Source organism: Suillus discolor (assembly GCF_016758755.1).
Source record: "Suillus discolor strain FC423 chromosome Unknown F5147scaffold_62, whole genome shotgun sequence".
Classification (NCBI taxonomy): domain Eukaryota; kingdom Fungi; phylum Basidiomycota; class Agaricomycetes; order Boletales; family Suillaceae; genus Suillus; species Suillus discolor.
This window is the reverse complement of record NW_024541309.1, coordinates 233,199-253,233: the sequence shown is the minus strand read 5'-3', so window position 1 is coordinate 253,233 and position 20,035 is coordinate 233,199. Positions and strand designations below refer to the sequence as shown.

At 48.0% G+C, this 20,035-nt stretch overlaps 6 protein-coding genes across 6 annotated transcripts; 1 reads left to right on the top strand and 5 right to left on the bottom strand.

Moving 5' to 3' along the window:
• Positions 1-901: 901 nt before the first annotated feature.
• F5147DRAFT_362039 (regulator of chromosome condensation 1/beta-lactamase-inhibitor protein II) lies at positions 902-3,743 on the bottom strand. Its single transcript, XM_041429390.1, has 16 exons — positions 3,604-3,743; positions 3,528-3,552; positions 3,399-3,452; positions 3,011-3,338; positions 2,808-2,949; positions 2,653-2,757; positions 2,520-2,601; positions 2,386-2,473; positions 2,229-2,330; positions 2,163-2,181; positions 2,057-2,105; positions 1,889-1,998; positions 1,751-1,835; positions 1,541-1,697; positions 1,280-1,484; positions 902-1,224 (listed from the first exon to the last, which is right to left on the bottom strand). Exons 1-16 carry the CDS (start codon positions 3,653-3,655, stop codon positions 1,205-1,207), a joined length of 1,623 nt encoding a protein of 540 aa, XP_041288838.1. The 5' UTR covers positions 3,656-3,743; the 3' UTR covers positions 902-1,204.
• F5147DRAFT_362158 (uncharacterized protein) lies at positions 3,678-6,960 on the bottom strand. The gene is made up of 13 exons (XM_041429391.1): positions 6,648-6,960; positions 6,573-6,595; positions 6,459-6,525; positions 6,259-6,407; positions 6,101-6,203; positions 5,937-6,051; positions 5,569-5,888; positions 5,175-5,519; positions 4,562-5,122; positions 4,066-4,509; positions 3,983-4,013; positions 3,889-3,924; positions 3,678-3,819 (listed from the first exon to the last, which is right to left on the bottom strand). Exons 1-12 carry the CDS (start codon positions 6,699-6,701, stop codon positions 3,902-3,904), a joined length of 2,235 nt encoding a protein of 744 aa, XP_041288837.1. The 5' UTR covers positions 6,702-6,960; the 3' UTR covers positions 3,678-3,819; positions 3,889-3,901.
• Positions 6,961-7,386: 426 nt separating this feature from the next.
• F5147DRAFT_714378 (Tgs1 protein) lies at positions 7,387-8,708 on the top strand. Its single transcript, XM_041438466.1, has 3 exons — positions 7,387-7,643; positions 7,709-7,900; positions 7,958-8,708. The coding sequence occupies exons 1-3, from the start codon at positions 7,424-7,426 to the stop codon at positions 8,491-8,493; spliced, it is 948 nt and encodes a 315-aa protein (XP_041288836.1). The 5' UTR covers positions 7,387-7,423; the 3' UTR covers positions 8,494-8,708.
• Positions 8,709-9,629: 921 nt separating this feature from the next.
• On the bottom strand, positions 9,630-11,175 carry F5147DRAFT_583266 (acid protease; the record flags this gene model as incomplete). Its single annotated transcript, XM_041431706.1, has 7 exons — positions 9,630-9,660; positions 9,718-10,069; positions 10,125-10,269; positions 10,320-10,357; positions 10,411-10,665; positions 10,730-10,824; positions 10,883-11,175. 7 exons carry the CDS (start codon positions 11,173-11,175, stop codon positions 9,630-9,632), a joined length of 1,209 nt encoding a protein of 402 aa, XP_041288835.1.
• A 1,673-nt stretch (positions 11,176-12,848) lies between these two features.
• F5147DRAFT_714368 (acid protease) lies at positions 12,849-14,664 on the bottom strand. The gene is made up of 8 exons (XM_041438465.1): positions 14,302-14,664; positions 14,143-14,243; positions 13,827-14,078; positions 13,735-13,772; positions 13,540-13,684; positions 13,142-13,484; positions 12,920-13,084; positions 12,849-12,868 (listed from the first exon to the last, which is right to left on the bottom strand). Exons 1-7 carry the CDS (start codon positions 14,646-14,648, stop codon positions 13,021-13,023), a joined length of 1,290 nt encoding a protein of 429 aa, XP_041288834.1. The 5' UTR covers positions 14,649-14,664; the 3' UTR covers positions 12,849-12,868; positions 12,920-13,020.
• A 2,598-nt stretch (positions 14,665-17,262) lies between these two features.
• On the bottom strand, positions 17,263-19,791 carry F5147DRAFT_656158 (uncharacterized protein; the record flags this gene model as incomplete). The annotated part of the gene is made up of 10 exons (XM_041434067.1): positions 17,263-17,978; positions 18,032-18,326; positions 18,376-18,492; positions 18,541-18,564; positions 18,615-18,662; positions 18,711-18,964; positions 19,074-19,251; positions 19,295-19,385; positions 19,522-19,693; positions 19,740-19,791. 10 exons carry the CDS (start codon positions 19,789-19,791, stop codon positions 17,263-17,265), a joined length of 1,947 nt encoding a protein of 648 aa, XP_041288833.1.
• Between the last annotated feature and the right edge of the window lie 244 nt (positions 19,792-20,035).

Genomic DNA, 20,035 nt, shown 5'->3' with positions numbered 1-20,035 from the left:
AGCCGGCCTCCCAGTTCAGGATCAACTCTCCATTGAAAAAACTCAGATCACACCCGGCATGTCTGTGCGCCAACTGGGTCATATCTGGAGCACGGTTTATTGAAGGGCCCCTCCTTAACCACGATAACTGCGTAAATTATGTGCCCTTACGGCACGAAGGTAGCGACAGGAGATGTAGATGGGAATTCCGAATTTCGAATTTGGGACATGCCGGCGAGTCTTGGGACGCACAGGCGACCAGTCCTATTAGCTGTTGACTGATGCCATGAGTATCATTCTATGTCTCTTTACTGCTGTGTTGACTTCAAGCGCTAACAATGCATTAGGTATGCGTCACTGTGACGGAACTCCGGGAAACGCCAGGAAGTCGAAGGACTATAAATTTCATCCGTATACCGTTTGTCAATAGACAATCGAAAACGCTGTGTTTATCGCGGACATGCAGGTGAGTGATGCATGCACCCCAAGACTTGCCAATGGCAAGTAGTACAGGACACTCACCACATCAAAGACCCGACATCACATATACCGTTCAAGAGATGCCAAAGTTACCGTGACCCTGGGTCGGAGTCCGAAGAGAAGCGCGCAGTTTATCAATGGCTTCGAAGACTTGCAGGCGATTTGAAGGCGAGACCCTACTCACTGACTCACTAACCTGTCATAAGTCACTTTTACTCCACTTGGAGGACAGCGTTGATATATGCAAATTGCAATGAGATGAGTCACAGTGACACGGTACAACCTTCGATTGGAATCCGCGGGAGTCAGGTGTACCATCTTCTTTCTCGAGCTATTTTCATTATCAGTACTTAGCTAGGGATTTATACACACTAGCAGTAGTCACACCGCCGCATTGATGTGCATAACAGTCATAAAATGTCGCACGCAGTCCCCACATAAGTCATCGCACAAATAATGCTCTCGAATAAAGAGTGGAGTATTCCCAGTGTCTACAGTGTTATCTGACACTGAGAGGAGCTAATATTTACATATAAAACAAAATACAACGCAACCACCATAAGATGGTGAATATGAAAAGACTATGTACACTTCAGATCAGTAGATAACATCGAGAGCGATAAGACCCAGTTAAACGTTACACCAAGAATCTGAGAATAGTCAATGTAGTACACAAAGAACATTTCCAGAGAAGGTATAGTTCCGGGTGTAGTATGTTTGGGTCCTGCATATTTTCCACGCATCTTTATTTTTTACGTTTAAGAGCTACGAAGAGGCGTCAGGGTTCAGCAGGTCACAGAAAGATCGATCGGATGCTTACCGCCTTCTTTCGTAGACGAAGTTGCCTTCCTCTTCGTGCCCCCCTTGGTTTCTGGCGACGATTTGGTGCCCTTTTTTCCGGACGATTTGGAGTCGTGACCTGAAAGGGCACCCAGCTCACCGACGCATTTAGGACAGAACCATTCACCTTCTGGAATGGCCTCCAGAGGAGGATCAAGGCAGCCCAGGTGATATGGATGGTCGCACTATTGATCCAACCTTGTAAACACTGTCATCAAAAGTTAAGATGACTATAACCCACCTTGTCACATTCCAAAGCAGGATCGTCGTCCCCGTTATCCTTGTCGCAGACTATACAGAGTTCAGGGGCGTCGACCTCAAGGGGATGACGTGGAAGATCAGAGAATTTAGCATTTGGTTTTGCCAAAAACAAGGTGGTGTGTTGACCGGCTGCCACGCTGGATGGGGTCATATAAGCACTGTACCAACATGCGAGCAGAGAATGCTTCACCTTATAACCTCAATTCCGGCTAGAGGCTGGTGGGAGGTGGGTTTTGTAGCGCTTTTCGGTTCATCGGGTCCCAGGCCGAGTTCACCTTGCAGTCCTCATTCAGGCTAAATCAGTCATGCAGATTCTTCTTCTACTTACCGTAAGACGCATTTTGCCCCCAAGCAACTGTCATGACACCACCGTCGTCATCAGCCGTGAGAGCAAAATGGGTCACTCCACCGCAACTGCCACCAGATATTTTGCAACCCCTGATGAAAAGTACCATATTCGTAAATCAACAAGCAAAGCAAGAAGCAGAAATCTTACATTAGATCTTGGATAAATCTAAATGAGGAGTATGGTGAGCCAGAGGATCCTACCCAAGTTAGCTAAGTGAAGGTATAAATGAACCGAGCTGACAGTTAATGCACACCTTCGCCGCTATTCTTCCACTGTAAAAGGATCAGAAATAACACACGACTGTCTGACGTTCACGGACCTTTCCGGCCATCCAATACAATTGTTGCTTGTCCAGAACCACGGTATTCGAAGGGCCGGCGATGATATGAGCGCCCATTGTTATTTCATTTGGTCCGGCAAACTAAGTTAAGCTATTTCAATGCTAGTTCACGAGGGACAACAGAAGCAACACGTACATTTGGAACTACTTTAGGGATGAGGACGTCCTGTTGGTTGCCCAGACCAAGCCGACAGTAGCCGTTATAACCCCACACGTACACGAGGCTAATAGCACTTGAGTGACGTATGGCTGAGTCCAGATGGTACCTACCCTTGGGAGTCGAGGGCTACACTGTGCTGCGGCCCGCACGCGATGTCTATGATAGTCTTATCGTCGAGTCCTTTAACGGGTACTTTATCAACAGATCAGTTGGTGATGTTGCCAAATGAGTGTCGAAGCTCACCGGGCTCCGTCTCAATGTCAAACGCTGTCTTGTTTCCGGTAATGATATGTTCTCCCGTCCTACCATTTCCTAATTGTCCCTTCTCCCCACTGCCAAAAGAAAAGACTGAGGGGCGTTAGCTAGCAGAGGAACGGAATACGTTAAGGGGTACGTACCTTTGCCATCATCGGTAAGTATAATGGAAAATGTTATGCCCACTGCTGCCTTGATGACGTGCAGTCTTTCACTTTCACCATCGAGAAAAGGCCCTTCAATGGCTTCGAAAGTGGGTATCTGCGCAGCGACTGGATGTCCGCACTGACATACCCCAGCCAGTCAACCTACACAACAAAAATCGCGAACTCAAAGCATGACTCACCTGACCCAAGTTATTCGCACCCGCAGACCAGACCTGTCCATTGTCGCCTACTAACAAGGAATGGCTACGTCCACATGCCGCTTGCACGAATCTAGTGCCTTCTTCTGCACCCAAGTCCGTCGGAAGCACGCGTCGCGGAGTGTCTTCAGATATAGATATCACGTCCTCTCCTGACACGCCAAGCGCAGAAGATGCATTCCGCCCAAACATCCACGCTGCGCCATCCACGTCGAGAAGAATGAAGTGACACCCGCTACATGACGCGTGTATGGAAGCAATTTTGATATTGCTGAGAGAACGGAGGATATGGGGTTCGAGGAGGTCTGGTCTGGGATATAGAAAACTGTTTTTGAGTTGATGTAGCTATGCTGGCTAGGGAACGACGCACGCATCAGGATTGCCTTCACCTTTTCCACCACGTTCTTTCCTCCCTAGTTTCGGCCTGTGAAAAGCGCACAACATCCATTCATAAATACCCGAGCTCAAATGACTAGTTCGTCGCTCTGGACTCGCTCACCAGTCCGTCCCACCGCAAATTAGTACTGTGCGCAAAAGTTCAACTTCTATTCAGAGAAATGCAACGTAGCATTTACCTCTTCCCCAGTTTGGGTCTTGTGTATCTGCAGATGTGGATGTTTTAGCCATAATTCTTGGAGGTTGGTTGCTGTGAAGAATTATGCTCAGCAGGCGCCAGCCAGTCCAAGTGTTTGGGAGATTTGATTGCTGCTTTCGGATTTGCTCTAGCGCTCTAACTACGATGCACGACGGAGGACTCCCTCCCTCATAATAAACGACCCGAGAACAAGAGACTATCGCATAATGACAATATTTAATATTTGGTTAACCTCAGATCTGAAACTTCCAAGACAACCACCGACCGATCCGTGCCGATCACTCATGAGACCCAATGAGAACTAGCCAAGCCATGTCATTTAAGTTAGAAACCAAAAGCTTCCAACTCAAAATACTCACGAATCGTAGTTCCGCTGCGCTTGATTTGGTACTAACGTACTCAGATGAGCGATACATTAAACCCGGTCGCGTGATGCCCTTACCTCAAAGTCATCTCCCTCGAGAATGATCGCATCACCATGAACTAGGGTCATGGAAAGTTCCAAGGGCGCTGGCTTGCTCTTTTTGCCACCAGTAGTACCCTTCCCCTTTCCGGCTGCCTTGGCATCACCTACATTACCTGACGGTCCAGATGCCTCCCCCAAAGCAAGGCTCGCTGGGTCAGGTTGATTCGTGACGTCAGGGTCACCACCAGTTTGGCGGCAGTCGTCTGGCACAATTACTGCTGCCGACGCAAGAGTTTCTGAACAACCATCATCCGCCAGCTGTGACGCACTTAATATCCGCTCGCTATCAATCTCCATGCAGTCCTTCGCACTTTCAATGGGGATCTCCGTAAAACCACGTTTGGGTACTAGATTCATGACGACTTCGGCACCTAGACAAATGATGGTGACAACGTGGCTCTTCGCGTTAAAAACGGCACCCTAATCGCTTTTGAGGAAAAAAAAACAGTATCGAGTGTCCTTTCTGGCTTACCCGTTTCGAGCCTGGAGTGACCCATGCCTGAATCATGATATGGTTAATGTTGGCATCGTTGACTTCGCCATACGCTTGCATATAGTGAAGCAAGATATCCTGGATGTCGAAGACAAGTCTAGGTATTTCAGGTTGTCCGGCTGGATCCCCGGAGCAGATATTTCCGTGATCAAGTTTCGTAGACCAGGTAAAATAAGGGCCTGAGACCAAAATTTCGCACGTTTTAGATGCCAAGCAACAAGGATACATACTATGTAGGTCACTGCGGGAAAGGATAACATCTTTCTGTATGTCGAGGAGTAGTTTTGTTGCATCCTGTTGCAATATCTCTTGGTTACCGGTGAAGACATGTTGTACTCTCACACCATTGTTGACTTGATACGTCAAATTCCGCATCGTGTCGTCCCACGAGGAATCAATTTTGCCAACTGACGAAGGTGCACAATCGAGAGGATCCCGTATGGGCAAACGATGGTGTGGTCCTCGAAGTGCTTGTAGCGGATCAATGTGGCAAATCAGGGCATCAGCATTGGTCGTTGCTTTTCCCCGCTCCAGTTTACGCTGCCGTCATAATCAGTAAGGTTCGACGACGCTAGTTGCGGGAAACAATCACTTTGCACATGGAACTCTGGCAGATCTGGTGTCGAAAACACCTCTGCGCATTAAGCATCCCGCAGTCTCTGCAGTACCAGCCTCTTGGAAAACACTCGCTGGGTTTGAAGCTCGCCAGGAGGTCCAAAGGCAGAAAGCTGAAATAGAGGGTGTTCATGTCTCTGGATGTTTTCACTGAGCCAGCCTCCTTTTCGACAGGATCAATCCACCATGGGTGCGACTTCTCATTGATATTTTCCAACAACCCTTCTTCACCTCCCGGTGCCCATTCCAAGGTAAGGCGCCATCGTACGCGTTCGCACTGTTGAGCCTTGGAAATAGCTACGACTGTGTTGTTTATATCCACCTGCAGGAAGATCAACAAACGTGACCAGTAAAACGAGCAAAAAACTGACGTTCAAATCAGATATAACAAATAAACCCAAGCAACAGCATGCGTACTCGGGAGCCAGTTGCAGTGGTAAGAGCCCGCTTTCTCGAGATACGAAAACAAGTAGGGGAGTTTGGTCCATGCGACACTGATCTAAGGTTTCAATCTCAGATGGCCTTTGTTCAGGTATTCGGGGTTGGATTTGAGGAGCCGAAGAAGACACTATCGGTGTATCGGGTTCTGGAACCAGAGGTGGAGACAAGACCGTTGGCGATAGTGAATCTAGCACTGGCACTGGAGCTAACGTGAGTGACTGTGACATAGCGATGGTATCGGATGGCAACACTTCTCGTAATATAAGTGACAGAATAAAAAGAATTCGGACGAGCCCACCTTCGGATCCTACAGCCAGAGGTGCGGTGAACGATGAGAAATTGAACTGGAGATGGTCGCTTTTGATAGGAGTGAAGAAGGGCCCTGCATCCTTGACAGACTCGCCTTCTTCCACCTAGATTTGAAATCAGGACGCAAGCCTCACAAATATGACGAGTTCTAACCTGTGCTGCCAGATCACTGTTATCGGAGGGGTTCTTGTCGTGTGTTATGACATGCGAATCACTACGTACAAGTACTTCGGGTCCGTATCGATAATTCCATTCCCTATATTTGACACCACCCGATCAGTGAACAAGGGGGTAAAACAGAAGGAACTCACAAAACGACTTCCAGAGTGTTTTTGTCTCTCCAGGAATGCTCGGGGTGGGGATGTTCTAGGAACAATGCGGGCATTTCAAACTGCCGCCATGAGATACCCGTAAGAGACTTCGTGAGTTCAGGGAATATCGAAGCAATTTCTGCGCGAGACTGGGTATCCAGTTAGACTCGATTTGTATTCATTATGCCGAGGTACTTCACATTAGCCCAGACTCGAGGCGTGTAAGGTGTGCAAGGAAGGGTATCGACTGTGGGGACAGCTGTATAGCTGTCAATCGCACACTTGATCTTTGGAGGCCTAACAAAAGTCCAAACCGGCGCTGTAGTGACCGCGGCATCTATTCGGACGCGTCAATGTACACGAATGGGAAACCCTGACAAGGTACTAACCGCTCCTGGTTTCCGGGTTGACTGTAAGTGGTATGTTCTGAAGAGGCTTACCATCGTCCTTGTTCTTGTTCTCCTTGCATTTGGGAGTTTTTTTTGGAGCTCTTGAAGAGCTCGGATGGGTCAATTTCTGTTTCTTGGCTGAAGGATTTGAAGAAGTTGTTATAGCTTGGTTGGATCTTGAAGCTGATGTCATCTTGGAGGATGGCGCCGTAGGGGTTTGGGACATTCCAGATATTGGTGGGGATATAGGGGTTGATGCACGTTTTCTACCCTTGGCCACCTTGGGCGGGGGAAGCTTCTGATAGCCTGGTTGACTGACATGACAAGGTCGCTCAGTCTTGGCGCACCGATCGCAGGGCAAAAGACGCGAACAAGTTTGCTTTACCGAACGACAATGGACGCAGGAATAGGAAACAACAGATACATATTCCCCGGATGGTGTTTCACAAAGCTCGAAAATGGCGCGAGGATGAATGGCTTCGTGGTAGGTCGTCGGATCGGGGGGAATGATAGGTCGACGAACTGATGGATGCCAGGCTTGTATGAAATCTGGCACATCATGATCTGCATCCATGTTGACGTCCGACATCTTCCAGCATGAAGATAGTTAGGGCTTGGTCAGGAAGTAGTAATTAGTATATATAGTACTTACTTCAAAGTTGGGACTCTGGAAGTGGCAAGTCGAGAAGGCGTTTAAACTTTATCCAAGTCATAACTCCGCGAATCACAACGTGTCAGTGTTGTTTGTGACGTTCACCCTGAGGCTCGGAGTCGCAATGGGCAAAAAAACAAATCTCACCGGTCTATCTCGTTTCCTGCCACAAGACTTTATTAATCCAAACGCTACTAGCCTCTCGGAAAAACCACAAAATCAGAGCGGATCTACAAAGAAACGCAAAACGGATACCCATGTTCCTGTTCGCACAAAATATGATGCCACCGCCCTTGTTCCTCACTACACCACCACCCACGAGGTTCCAGAAAACCTTCAGAAATGTCCGTCATGCCACGACTTAATATTTCAAAGGCCCTTTGATTCAATCCCAGCTGCTATCTCTCAGATTTTTCGCAACGAAAACGTTACTTTTCTTTATACGACCAAGGATGTTTATTGGATGAAGAAGGCTGGTATAGCGTGACACCTGAGAACATCGCCGTACAAATTGCAGATCGCTGTCGATGCGATACAATCCTCGATTCTTTCTGTGGTGTCGGAGGAAATGCGATCGCTTTTGCAAAAACCTGCGAGCATGGTGAGAAGCCCGTTATATCGCTCACCCAGTCCTGCTAATTTCATCCTCGTAAATGAGTCATCGCTCTGGACATCTCCCCAACACGGCTCGCTTTGGCTCGCCATAATGCTGCCATCTATGGTGTTGCAGACCGCATTGAGTTTATCCTTGCAGACTATATCTCATTTGCGAACGCATATCTTTCACGACCTCACTCAACGCGCAATATTGACGTTGTCTTCTTGAGTCCCCCTTGGGGTGGCCCAGGATACATCTCTCCCTCTGAAAACCATGCCTCTGCCGACAACAACGTGGACTTCCAGGATGAACTAGAGGCACACTCACAATATAGCCTCTCAAGGATACAGCCGATTCACGGAGCTGATTTATTTCGCCTGACGAAGCGGATTTCAGATAATATTGCATACTTCCTTCCCAGAAACACGGACTTGAATGAAATATCTGCCCTGGGCCTGCTCGAAAAAGACGAAGGCGTCACCCCCGATGACAAGCCTCAAATGATTGAAGTGGAGGAAGAGTGGATGGGGTCGAAGTTAAAAGCTCTGACGTGTTATTTTGGTGGTCTAGTTGCTGGGCAAGAGCATGTATTCTGACTTCACATCGCCAGAACTGGTGTAACATAAACACATCTTTCGAAATATCCTTGGATGTGTACTCTTGTCGATGTATCAGAGTAAGTTGTACGAAGTGAAGTGCATTACACTTTGAGGTCTCGATTCATTGGAGCCCACGAGCTGAAGAAATTTGCGTTCGACTGAAGCTAAGTCCAAGCTATACGGGTTTCACTGAAAATGTCATGCAAGCTTATCACGATGCACAGGCCAATCCACTATCACTTTTGAGGGCAATGTATTTCTCTGGTTCCTCAAGGCCTTATCTGTCGTCTCCTCTCTGTACCAATGAGGCTCTTCAGGGGACAATTTGACCGTGCCAAGAATGGCTTAAACTTCTCATGAGGCCATGATGATCCCACATGGTCAACCTCAAAGTACGCTTAAACTTTCTGGGGAGGGAGGGAGCATCTAACAGGTTAGGAAATGTATCAGGGATCCCGGCCGACGTCTATGCACACACAACAGGTGAGATACCACGCATTAGATCCTAATTTATTATCCTAGAAGACTTCATATTCTAGAAGCAAAAACACTATGATCTTCCTCTGGGCCACGCTGCCACAGGGTTCACATAAGCATCTTCCTGGTGATTCTTTCATTATCATGGATCATGGTATAGCCGCTGCTTATGATATGATTGTTCTCCGGGTTGCTGGGCCCGACTGGCCCTGAGGGCAATTTTGGCCTTGAGTACTTCCATAACCATTCACGGCTTTCTCTGAACCTCCGCTTTGGCCTCATGTTTCGATATAACGAGCACCTAAGTTCGGACAACCATATCAATGAATTGAATCAGATGTAAGACATAGAATGATACTCATGACATCAGTCAACAGCTAATGGGACTAGTCACCTGTGCATCCCACGGCTCGCCGGCATGTCCCAAATTCGAAACTCCCATCTGCATCTGCATCTCCTGCTCCTACCTTCGTGCCGTACAGGCACATAATTTACGCAGTTGTCTTGGCTAAGGAGGGCCCCTCAATAGATCGTGCTCCAGAGATGACCCACCACCACATTGGAACCCTCCATGGCATCGTCCGTATCTCCATTTATCGATTCTATCAGATTCGTTATTCCCCAGTGATACCGTGACGTAGTTCGCGCTTGGCAACTCAAGGCAAGTATGCCGAGAAGGTGTGATTACTAGTCCAAAAATATCAACCTCCATTCTCATTTAGACACCAGGTCGTGCTGACTCACGTGTACGCAAAGCCAACGCGGCTTTGATCGGTGTCGAACACAACATAATACTTCTCCATGAACTTCTGACCGAGGATGAAATCCGAGCCTCTCCCGCTGTCAGCACCGAGCTTAGTGATGACGCCGTATTGTACACCAGTCTCAATGCCCCAAATGGCGTTCTCGTCCAACGGGATTAGTTGTGCAGCTGTATCCATGGTGAACGCGCGACCGTTGATTGTGAAGTTAAAGGGTTGCATGCCTGCGATGGAGGAAGGGGGGATGACGATGAGGCCAGTGTTATCAACATCGAGGTAGGCTCCGGGAATGGCTTCTAAGTACCTGGAAAAGAAATCATCCGCAATCAGGACCACTGCGATGATGTGCAGTTAAGTGATGCGAGTGATATCGAGTCAAATAATACGCACGAGTTGTGCCCGAATCGACTATGCCGGCGGTTGACTGAGGAATAACAGTGTGTGTGCCATATGTCGCTTCAGTTACGTTGATGCCCCAGTAGAGGGATGATCGGCTAGTCTTGGTGATTGGAGTGTAGGTTATATCACCGGTGTACTGGCGGGTATATCAGGAATTTCAATAACGAAATATGACATCGTACGCACAAAAGCAGGATCAATGCCACCATATGTAATCGCTCCATCTGTTCGATCGACTAAATGGGTTACATATAAGTCAGATACGATAAAAACATACTGGTGTCATTAGAAGTTGTTGCCGGCGCGAATGAAATACCAACAATCTGTTGTTTGATCAGACCCTGCTTCAAAGCGTTATCCATGATGGTTGGAGTCAAGGCGCCAGTGTCAGGAAACAGTTTGCCCTGCGTGAGATCAACTGGCCCAACGCCAATTATGCCGTCGACGCCGTCAAAAGATGCGAATTTAAGAGCATCACCGATGGATTGATTCGTGATGACGAAGCCAGGTGCGAGAGTCACCGTGTCATAGTCTGATCGGTTAGGCCATATCAGTTTATGTATAAGTACTGGAACTAAGTGCTGAGGAACACAAACATTCGATACCACTGAAAAAGCCAGTTCCATAGGTGACAGTGACATTCTGTCCAGTGGGGACACTGGTTGACGTACGGACATACTTTTTCCCCGTTCTACACGTCATTATTTGTCATTCAAGTTGCAAGGGCAATTCTCTACAAAAGCACTGACCCGACAAATGTGTTAGAGCTCCCCGTGTCAATAACTAAATTGTAGTAGGTGGGGGGACTGCCGACACCGACACTCGTGGTGTACTGTATGTATACCAAGTTTGTAGCCGGGATGGTCTTTGGGTCACTGGTTGTCTTTAAGAACGACGCTCGGGCACGATCAGCGTGTGGAGAGCCTTGAAGGTACGGTCCAGTATGCTCAAGCTTTGTCAATGGGATGGTGACCGAGGCCCATGAGGTAGACCTGCTGGCCGTGATGAGGACTGCAAACAAAAAGGCGGAGAACGATCGCATGACTATGAGGGAGGTCTCTGCCTGCTTGCATGAATGATGGGGTCGACAGTCCATTTATACTGGAAGTATGTGCTCATGGGCACCGATAGGACGTGCGACGAATGCAAACCCATATAGCCTTTACATAAAGGACGTACTAAGCGACAACAATTGAATGGCAGCAATGCCATGTGAACCTACTGCAACAGTACAGGGGTACTGTGGCACAACAGAGAATCCGGCATTGTATAGTCTCCACTAGGGCCCATCGCCAGATCTGCAGAACAGATTAAGGAAGAAAATAGTTTTGAACGGCCTGCTGGATACGAACACCACAAAGCTCACGAGGTGACTGGTCTCCCCTAGCCAGGCCGTATACTAGAAAGACAACAGTTGTTCCTTCTTGATACAAGGTGTCCGAAAGAGAGACTGGAATGGTTATACTCTGCCAACATAGCAGATTGTTGATATGAATCGTTGCATTGCAGCGCCAGTAATTGGAAAAAAATGTACATGATTACATGAAGAATAATGGGACATGGGCCAGGCCGCAGGCGTGGAAGGCTGCCAGCGCAATATCCACACTAAGAGGATTGATACCGTTTGCCACGTCGGAAGCGCGACGACACCTGGGCCCGCGGCGCGTTCAAGAAGCTGGAGTTCTGCCAAGTTCTGCCAACCTCCCATCGCGTGAGTAGTTCAAGCGTGATGAATTTCTTTGGACTCCCGGCTATCATGAGGAATATTTCAAGTCAAGGACGCCAATTGTCCGACCATCTGAAGGGAGTCCTGTATACCGTGACCATGAGATTGCTAGTAAGACTAACACCGCGATGAAGGACTCCGTATTTCCAGAGAATGATGACCTGTTGTCGCGGTTACAGCGTCGCACAATAGACGAGAAAGAACACAAGAACCCCACCGGCCACCATGTGCGCAGGATCTCGTCCCTATTTAAAATTTTCATGATTGAGTAAAGCAGAAATCTACAATTGTGCTTATATAAGCGAAGGCTCAGTTTCTGACGCCTATGATGCGGCTGCAGCCTGCTGCATAGTGTTGGGCAGAACTGGCAGAATAACCGGTTCTGCCGAGTGGCATAACTCTGGCGGTGAAACTTTCCTATGGAATCCTACCGAAAACATCAACGACGCCTAGGCCTCGCCCACTGTAGTCAACATATTGATTATGGCAACAGAACTGGATGAAGTAGCTGATGAGAGAACTCGATCACCACCATCACCTGTCTTGTTCATGATGATTCCTCAAGCTTTCAGCAAAACTCAGGAGGCATCCTTGCAGTCATCAGTAAACCGGCGAGACTCAGATGATATGGCTAGATAGATTATTGTCGCGACCTTAGATTTTGGGACCAGGAAAATTGTCGAGGTGACCACAGTGCTTGCATTCCCAGAAGTAACAGTCGAGCTGTTACAGCGACTTTGTCAAGATGCTCAAAGTTATCATTGATCAGGGATGGCACTGGACGGCCACCGTGAATGTTTTCACATTTTTAAAGTTATACTAGTACACAGTCAATAGACCGTGCTCCAGAGATGACCCAGTTGGCGCACAGACATGCCGGGTGTGACCTGAGTTTTTTCAATGGAGAGTGGATCCTGAACTGGGAGGCTGGCTGTGATCTGTGGTGGACGGGAATGATAGAAACGATGTTGCTATTCAACCGTTTAGATGTCGGAAATGGCTCCTCGTCTTTGGGCATCCACAGGCGCCTCCATTATCCTCACAAAATCTTTGGCAGGTCGAAAATCAAATTCTATCAAGCGTACGTCGAACCACCACATTGGAGCTAAGAGCTCTCCATGGCATCGTCCGCATCTCTATTTATCCATTCTATCGGACTTGTTATTCCCCAGTGATACGTAGTTCGCGCTCGGCAACAGGCGTGTTTCTCGTGAAGGTGTGATTACTAGTCCGAAAATATCAACCTCCATTCTCAGTTAAACACCAGGTCGAGCTGACTCACGTGTACGCAAAGCCAACGCGGCTGTTATCGGCGTCGAACACAACATAATACCTCTCCATGAACTTCAGACCGAGGATGAAATCGAAGCCGCTCCCACTGTTAGCACCGGCCTTATTAATGACGCCGTATCGTGCACCACCAGGGTTGAGGTGCTCGCGCATTGGGAGGAGTTGTGCAGCTGCATCCATGGTGAACACGCGACCGTTGATCGTGAAGTTAAGGGGTTGCATGGTTCCGACGGAGATAAGGGGGATGACAATGAGGCCAGTTTTGTTAACGTCGACGTAGGCTCCGGGAATGGCTTCTAAGTACCTGGAAAAGAAATCATCCGCAAGGCGGACCACTGCGATGATGTGCAGTTGGGTGATGCGAGTGATATCGAGTCAAATAATACGCACGATTTGTGCCCGAATCGACTATGCCGGCGGTTGACTGAGGAATAACAGTGTGTGCGCCATATGTCGCTTGAGTTACGTTGATGCCCCAGTAGCCGGATGATTGGCTAGTCTTGGTGATTGGAGTGTAGGTTATATCGCCGATGTACTGGCGGGTATATCAGGAATTTAAATAGCGAAGTATGGCATTGTACACACCCAAGCAGGATCAATGCCACCATATGTAATCACTCCATCTGTTCGATCGACCAAATGGGTTAAAATGTAAGTCAGATAAGATAAACACGTACTAGTGTCAGGAAGAGTCGGTGCCGGCGCGAATGAAATACCAAAAATCTGATTTTTGATCAGACCCTGCTTCAAAGCGTTATCCATGACGGTTGGGATCAAGCCAGTGTCAGGAGTCAGTGTATGCTCCGTGAGATCAGCTGGTCCAAGGCCAATTAGGCCGTCGACGCCTTCAAAAGTTGAGGAATTCAGAGCATCGCCGATGGATTGATTCTTGATGGCGAAGCCAGGTGCGAGAGTCACCGTGTCATTGTCTGATCGGTTAGGTCATATCAGTTTATATATAAGTACTGGGACTAAGTGCTGAGGAAGACAAACATTCGATACCACTGAAAAAGCCAGTTCCAGTTCCATAGGTGACAGTGACATTCTGTCCAGTGGGGACACTGGTTGATGTACGGACATATTTTTTTCCCGTTCTACGCGTCATCATCAGTCATTCAAGTTGCAAGGGCAATTCTCTACAAAAGCACTGACCCAACAAATGTGTTAGAACTCCCCGTGTCAACAAGTAAATCATAGTAGGTGGCGGGACTGCCGACACCAACCCTCACGGTGTACTGGTATCCCATGCTTGTAGCCGGGATGGTCTCTGGGCCACTGGTTGTCTCTAAGAACGATGCTGCTCGGGCACGATCAGCGTGTGGAGAACCTTGAAGGTACGACCCAGTAAACTCAAGCTTTCTCAATGGGATGGTGACCGAGGCCCATGATGTAGACCTGCTGGCCGCGATGAGGACTGCAAACAAAAAGGCGGAGAATGATCGCATGACTATGAGGGAGGTTTCTGCCTGATTGCATGAACGATGGGGCTGACAGTCCATTTATACTAGAAGTATGTGCCCATGTGCACCGATAGGACGTGCGACGAATGCAAGACCCATATAGCCTTCAAAGGACGTACTAAGCAACAACAATTGAATAGCAGCAATGCTATGTGAACCTACTGCCTCAGTACATGGGCACTGTGGTAGAACAAAGAGTCCGGCATCGCATACGTCTCCGCTAGGGCCCATCACCAGATTTGCAGAATAGATCAAGGAAGAAATTTTGTTTGAACGGCCTGCTGGATGCGAACACCACAAAGCTCGCTAAATGACTGGTCTCCCCTAACCAGGCCGTGTACTAGAAAGACAACACCTGTTCCTTCTTGATACAAGGTGTCCGAAAGAGACTGTGCCAACATAACAGATTGTTGACATGAATCGTTGTATTGCGGCGCCGGTAATTGGGAAAAAATGTACATGATTACAAGAATAGTGGGACATGGGCCAGGCCGCAGGCGTGGAAGGCTGCCAGTGCGATATACCCACGCTAAGAGAATTGATATTGGTACGATACTGTTTACCACGTCGGAAGCGCGACGACACCTGGACAGTGGGCCCGCGGCGCGTTCAAGAAGCTGGAGTTCTGCCATCTGCCAACCTCCCATCGCATGAGTAGTTCAAGCGTAATAAATTTCTTTGGGCTCCTGGCCATCATGAGGGATATCCCAAGTCGATAATGGTCGAGGACGCGAATTGTCCGACCATCTGAAGTCCTGTATACCATGAGACTGCTAAGACTACTAGCACCGCGATGGAGGACTCCGTATTTCCAGAGAACGATGACCTGTTGTCGCGGTTACAGCGTCGCACAATAGACTAGAAAGAACACAAGAACCCCCGCCGACCACCGTGTGCGCAGGATCTCGTCCACAGTTTAATGATTGAGTGAAGCATTCTGAATGAGAAATTTACAATTGTGCTTATATAAGCGAGGCCGACCGCTCATTCAGTTTCCCAGGACCTAGAATAGGTACTGGTTTAGCAAATCACTGTGTTTTACCCTTGAATTGATCTATGCCTTCGAAGTGCGGTGGCTTTTTGTTTGAAACGAGGTGACATGCTAGGATGTATTTGGTATGTATAGCGAAATACAAAACTTCGTGGGGGGAACTAACAAGTGGGGAAATGAAAGGAAAGTTTGGGCAAAAGCCTGTAGGGCTTTTCAGCCCGGCGCAATGCGCATGCGTCTGAACCTGAAAGGGTTTCAAGGTGAGCTGTGATCCCATAGATGTAGGAGAGTAGCAATGTGACTAGCGAAGCTTGACACCCTGTATATGTAGGAGCTACACTCACCCTGTTGTTTCAACGTACTGGCGGTAACATTTGGTGGGAGAAAGGTTCGAGTGCTGGCGATAAGGCTTGAATGTAGGGAGCAATGACGACTGCATGATCTCTGAGGTAAATAGTGAAAGCATCACTAGACCATCTACCCATAGATTTGACTACGTTGAAAGGAATTCCTCTCAGCAAGTATTCGAGTGTTCCACCAATTTGGAGGCCATGGCCTTTGAGGTCTGGGAGATTGGCTGCTTGTGCAATAGCTGCGAGTCTCTTCATCAATTCTCTCTTGGAAAGAGGTCTCATACCTTTGGGGTGTTTCCAGGCAAAGAGATGGGCTTTGCTTCTGGCAGGATTAACATGGAGGTGGTTTTCCAGTGCTGCCTTCGGGTCAGAAGGACCTTCTTGTGCCACCCAGAAAGTGTTTTCCCTGATTAACGGAGACACTTTCATGCTTGGAATGTGAAACTTGGTCACTGGCAGACCATTGCGGTCGGTGGTGGTGGAAACATGATGACATGAGATGTGCTTTGCCAGATCGAAGGATTTGATTGTGAGCACTGTGAACTCTCCCAGCCTCGCTATCACATACTGCAGTCACTTTACCCTTGTATAATATGTACAGCCAAGGTTGAAATATCCCTGTTCTAGTGGGTGCTGGTACTGATATATACAGATGGGCCAAGATTCTAAGTATATAGAAATATTATGGACATAGGTCAGTCAATTAGTCAGTATTCACAGACCAGCTTCCACAATACACTTGCCAGGAACACCTCAGTGAAAAGACACTTGGCCAAATATCATTGATGACATGGTTGGGTAGTTTGTCAATAGGTAGGTATTTATTGACCAGCTTCCATGATGTACTTGCCAGGACCACCTCGGTCAAATATGATGGATGAGTTGGTCAGTCAATAGGTTGGTAATAGACTGGTTGTCATCATATACTTGCTAGGACAACCAAGGTCAAAACACTTTTGGTCAAATATGATGTACAATGAATTGCCGGGAACTGGAGTAGGCAGCCACATTGCAGCGCAACAAGGGCCACTGGGTGTAATCAACCGAGTCAACAGGCCGGAAGGTAACAAGTATTAATGAGTCAAATTTGAACAAACTGAGTATGTACACCACACCAACTACAAAGCCGACCAAGATCAACTGTGCCGACATGCTGTCAGTGCTCGATTCACACAGGATTCAATGTACAATATACGACTGACAAGTGATGTATGGTACAACTATGTAATCTGCTGAATGACCAGAGGAGGGAGCACACCGCAGAGTCAGGTGGTGTGATAGCAAAATATATTTCAACTGAAGTGGGAGCTTATGAAGGACCGGCGTGTGCTAATGCCAAGGATGCCAATCCAGATGTGAACACGCTGCCCTGCATGTCAGGACGACCAGAAGGGCAGGACACCAATGTTTGACCGACACCAACAGAAATGGGGATGGGAGCAACTGAAGGGCTGAACACACCATTTAAGTACCTCGTGCTGAATGTGGTGGCTGAGGTATCATTGCCATGACTTATCATCGGTGGCAGGAATGATGGATTTGCAAGGACCTGCTCCTGCCAAAGCTTCTCCACCAGGCCGACAAGTCCATTCACCAATGTGACTGTGGCGCCAACATCAAGTTGCATGGAGGAAAGCTCGGCATGCATGGAGGAGATCCAGGTGTCAAACTCCTGTTCCATTGCATTGACCCTGGCAAGAGCATTCTCATTGGCCATTTGCATGGCTGTGACCTGAGTGGTGAGTGCTAGCACGTGTTCAAGGATGGTCAGTGATGAAGGTGCTGAAGGAAGGGAAATGAGGTCGGCTGCAGGAGTTGGTGGGGGAATGGGAATGGGAATAGGCATGTCAGTGTTCTCCAGCCAATGGTCGGCGGGGAAGTCATCCGCAGATGCCATGGCTCCAGGCTGGTCAACAATAATAGGATCATCGGGCTCAACTGACATCTCCATAGCAATGTCAGTATGCCGCTCGGTGTCCGTATCATGATCCATCTCGGCATCATTGTGACCGGTGACAGACACCTCTACATACAAGGCAAGGCTTAAATCATATTAAAACAAAAACAAAAACACTTACCGGTATCCTCAATAGCATCCTCGGATTCCAGGATAGGAGTTGGTGGACGAATGTGTGAGGTTGTTTTGGTGGTCCTGGACTGAGCCTTGGACTTGGAGGCCGGTGCAGCCTTTGACTGAGGACGCGACTTTGGGGCCTTTTGAGTTGTTGCAGGACCCCTGGTATCGACCAACATGGGTCGGTTACACCGGACCTTCATGAAGTGGCACTTCACACAGGACTTAATAGCTTGCCCCTTCCTGCTGACCACAACAAGACAAGACTCCCTGATGCATCTCTTGCATGGTGGAGTGTACTATAAGACAGTCAGTACCCAGTCAATGCGATTAACATGGCAAATGAACCTCCTCAGCATTGGACTTCAGTAGCTGGTGCCCTCTGATGGGCTCGGCAATGTCCACGGCCTTCTCCTTTCCTTTGCCACGTGGCTGGGGTTGGCTGATCTTTGGTTCAGCATCTGGCTGAAGATGATTGAGAGATGAGGACCGACAGGACGAGGTAAATCTCACCTGCTTCATGTTTTTTGTCATGCCCTGCAAAAAGTCAGCAATGAGATTGGCATTGAGCGTGCTGCCGTGCTTACCTTTGATGTTGTCGGTGCTGCACCAGAAGATTCAGGGATCCTGGAACGCTAAGGTGATGTAAGCTGTTGGTCACAAATGATGGGAGGAATTCATACCATAACTACAATGGTACCAGTCGGCTGCCTGTCCTTGTCCTCAGTGTCAGAGATGATGGCTTTCGACAAACACTTGAGGACCTTTTGTTTCTTCCTGCCTGACTCGGCATCTGGGCTGTCCTCTCTGGATCGACAAGTGCCGTGGTCAGACCGTTTGCCCTTGTTGGGCATTGTGCCAGGAACAACCAGGTTGTGTGCATGACTGGCATGAGGCAGTGAATCGATCGGCGGAATCGACATTTGTTTGAGAGGTACTGTTGGGATTGGGGAGACTACTCATCCTTGTGCTTCTGCTGGCTCTGGCACCAGTTGTTCTGTAAGGATGTTAAGCTACCACATTGGATCAAAAGAATGCCCACTCACCATATCCAACGGTCTTTGTAAAGAAGGGATGTGACTCCATATGTGGATCATTATCCTGGACATGGTTCCATTGTGGAACAAGACTTTGATTTATGGTTGCCCGGACCTCAGTGGCCACCGAAAGAAGAAACAGCGATATGACCGAACAAGCCCTGCTGTGCTGCTGCAGAGCTGTAGACTGTTGAGCCACTAAAAATAACCACAATCAATGAAGAACACACCACCTGCTGCGCAATGTCATGCGCCTGATCAACAACTGCCTGGTCATCTGCTTCCCCACATTTAATTTGGCTGACCGAATCACGCACAGACCTGTTGGTGAGCATCAAAACATCATCGGATTCCTTTTGTGACAGCATGGTGGCGATTGAATGATCGAAAAACTGTAAGGGTGATGGTGGCGAATGTCAAATGCAACAACAGCGGAAGAGGTAGGACGAGTATTTACCTAGTGATGACGAAAACAACATTGTGTGGATGTGTGTAGAACTTGACAGAAGTCAATGGGACATGCAGCGCCATATTGTGACACTGCCGGAAATGGCTGAAATTTGGGAATGGCTGAGGTTTGGCAGTAGCTATGGCACTTCTGCATTGTTCTTCAAACACAGCGTTCAAGTCTGTCAAAATCGTCAATGTATTCCCATGATAATCATGTTGACAAACCTCGAAGGCTACAGGACGAGCACATCAAAGCCAACTGGAATTTTTTCCTCATGTGGGACCAGTGGGTGCCACCAAAGTTGTGTACGATATCATCCCCTCAAAAAGACCGGATCCCTGTGGGCTACAACAATATTTGCATCTCACCAACTCTACCAACTATATCCGGCCCACTTCAAGTTACAAAATCTAAAGTCTCCACCATGCCATCCAACAAGACACAAACCCTGGCACATCCTAAGAACAATGTTGGCGATCAAGATAAATTTGCTTTTCAAGAGACCTTTGTTTACAGTTAA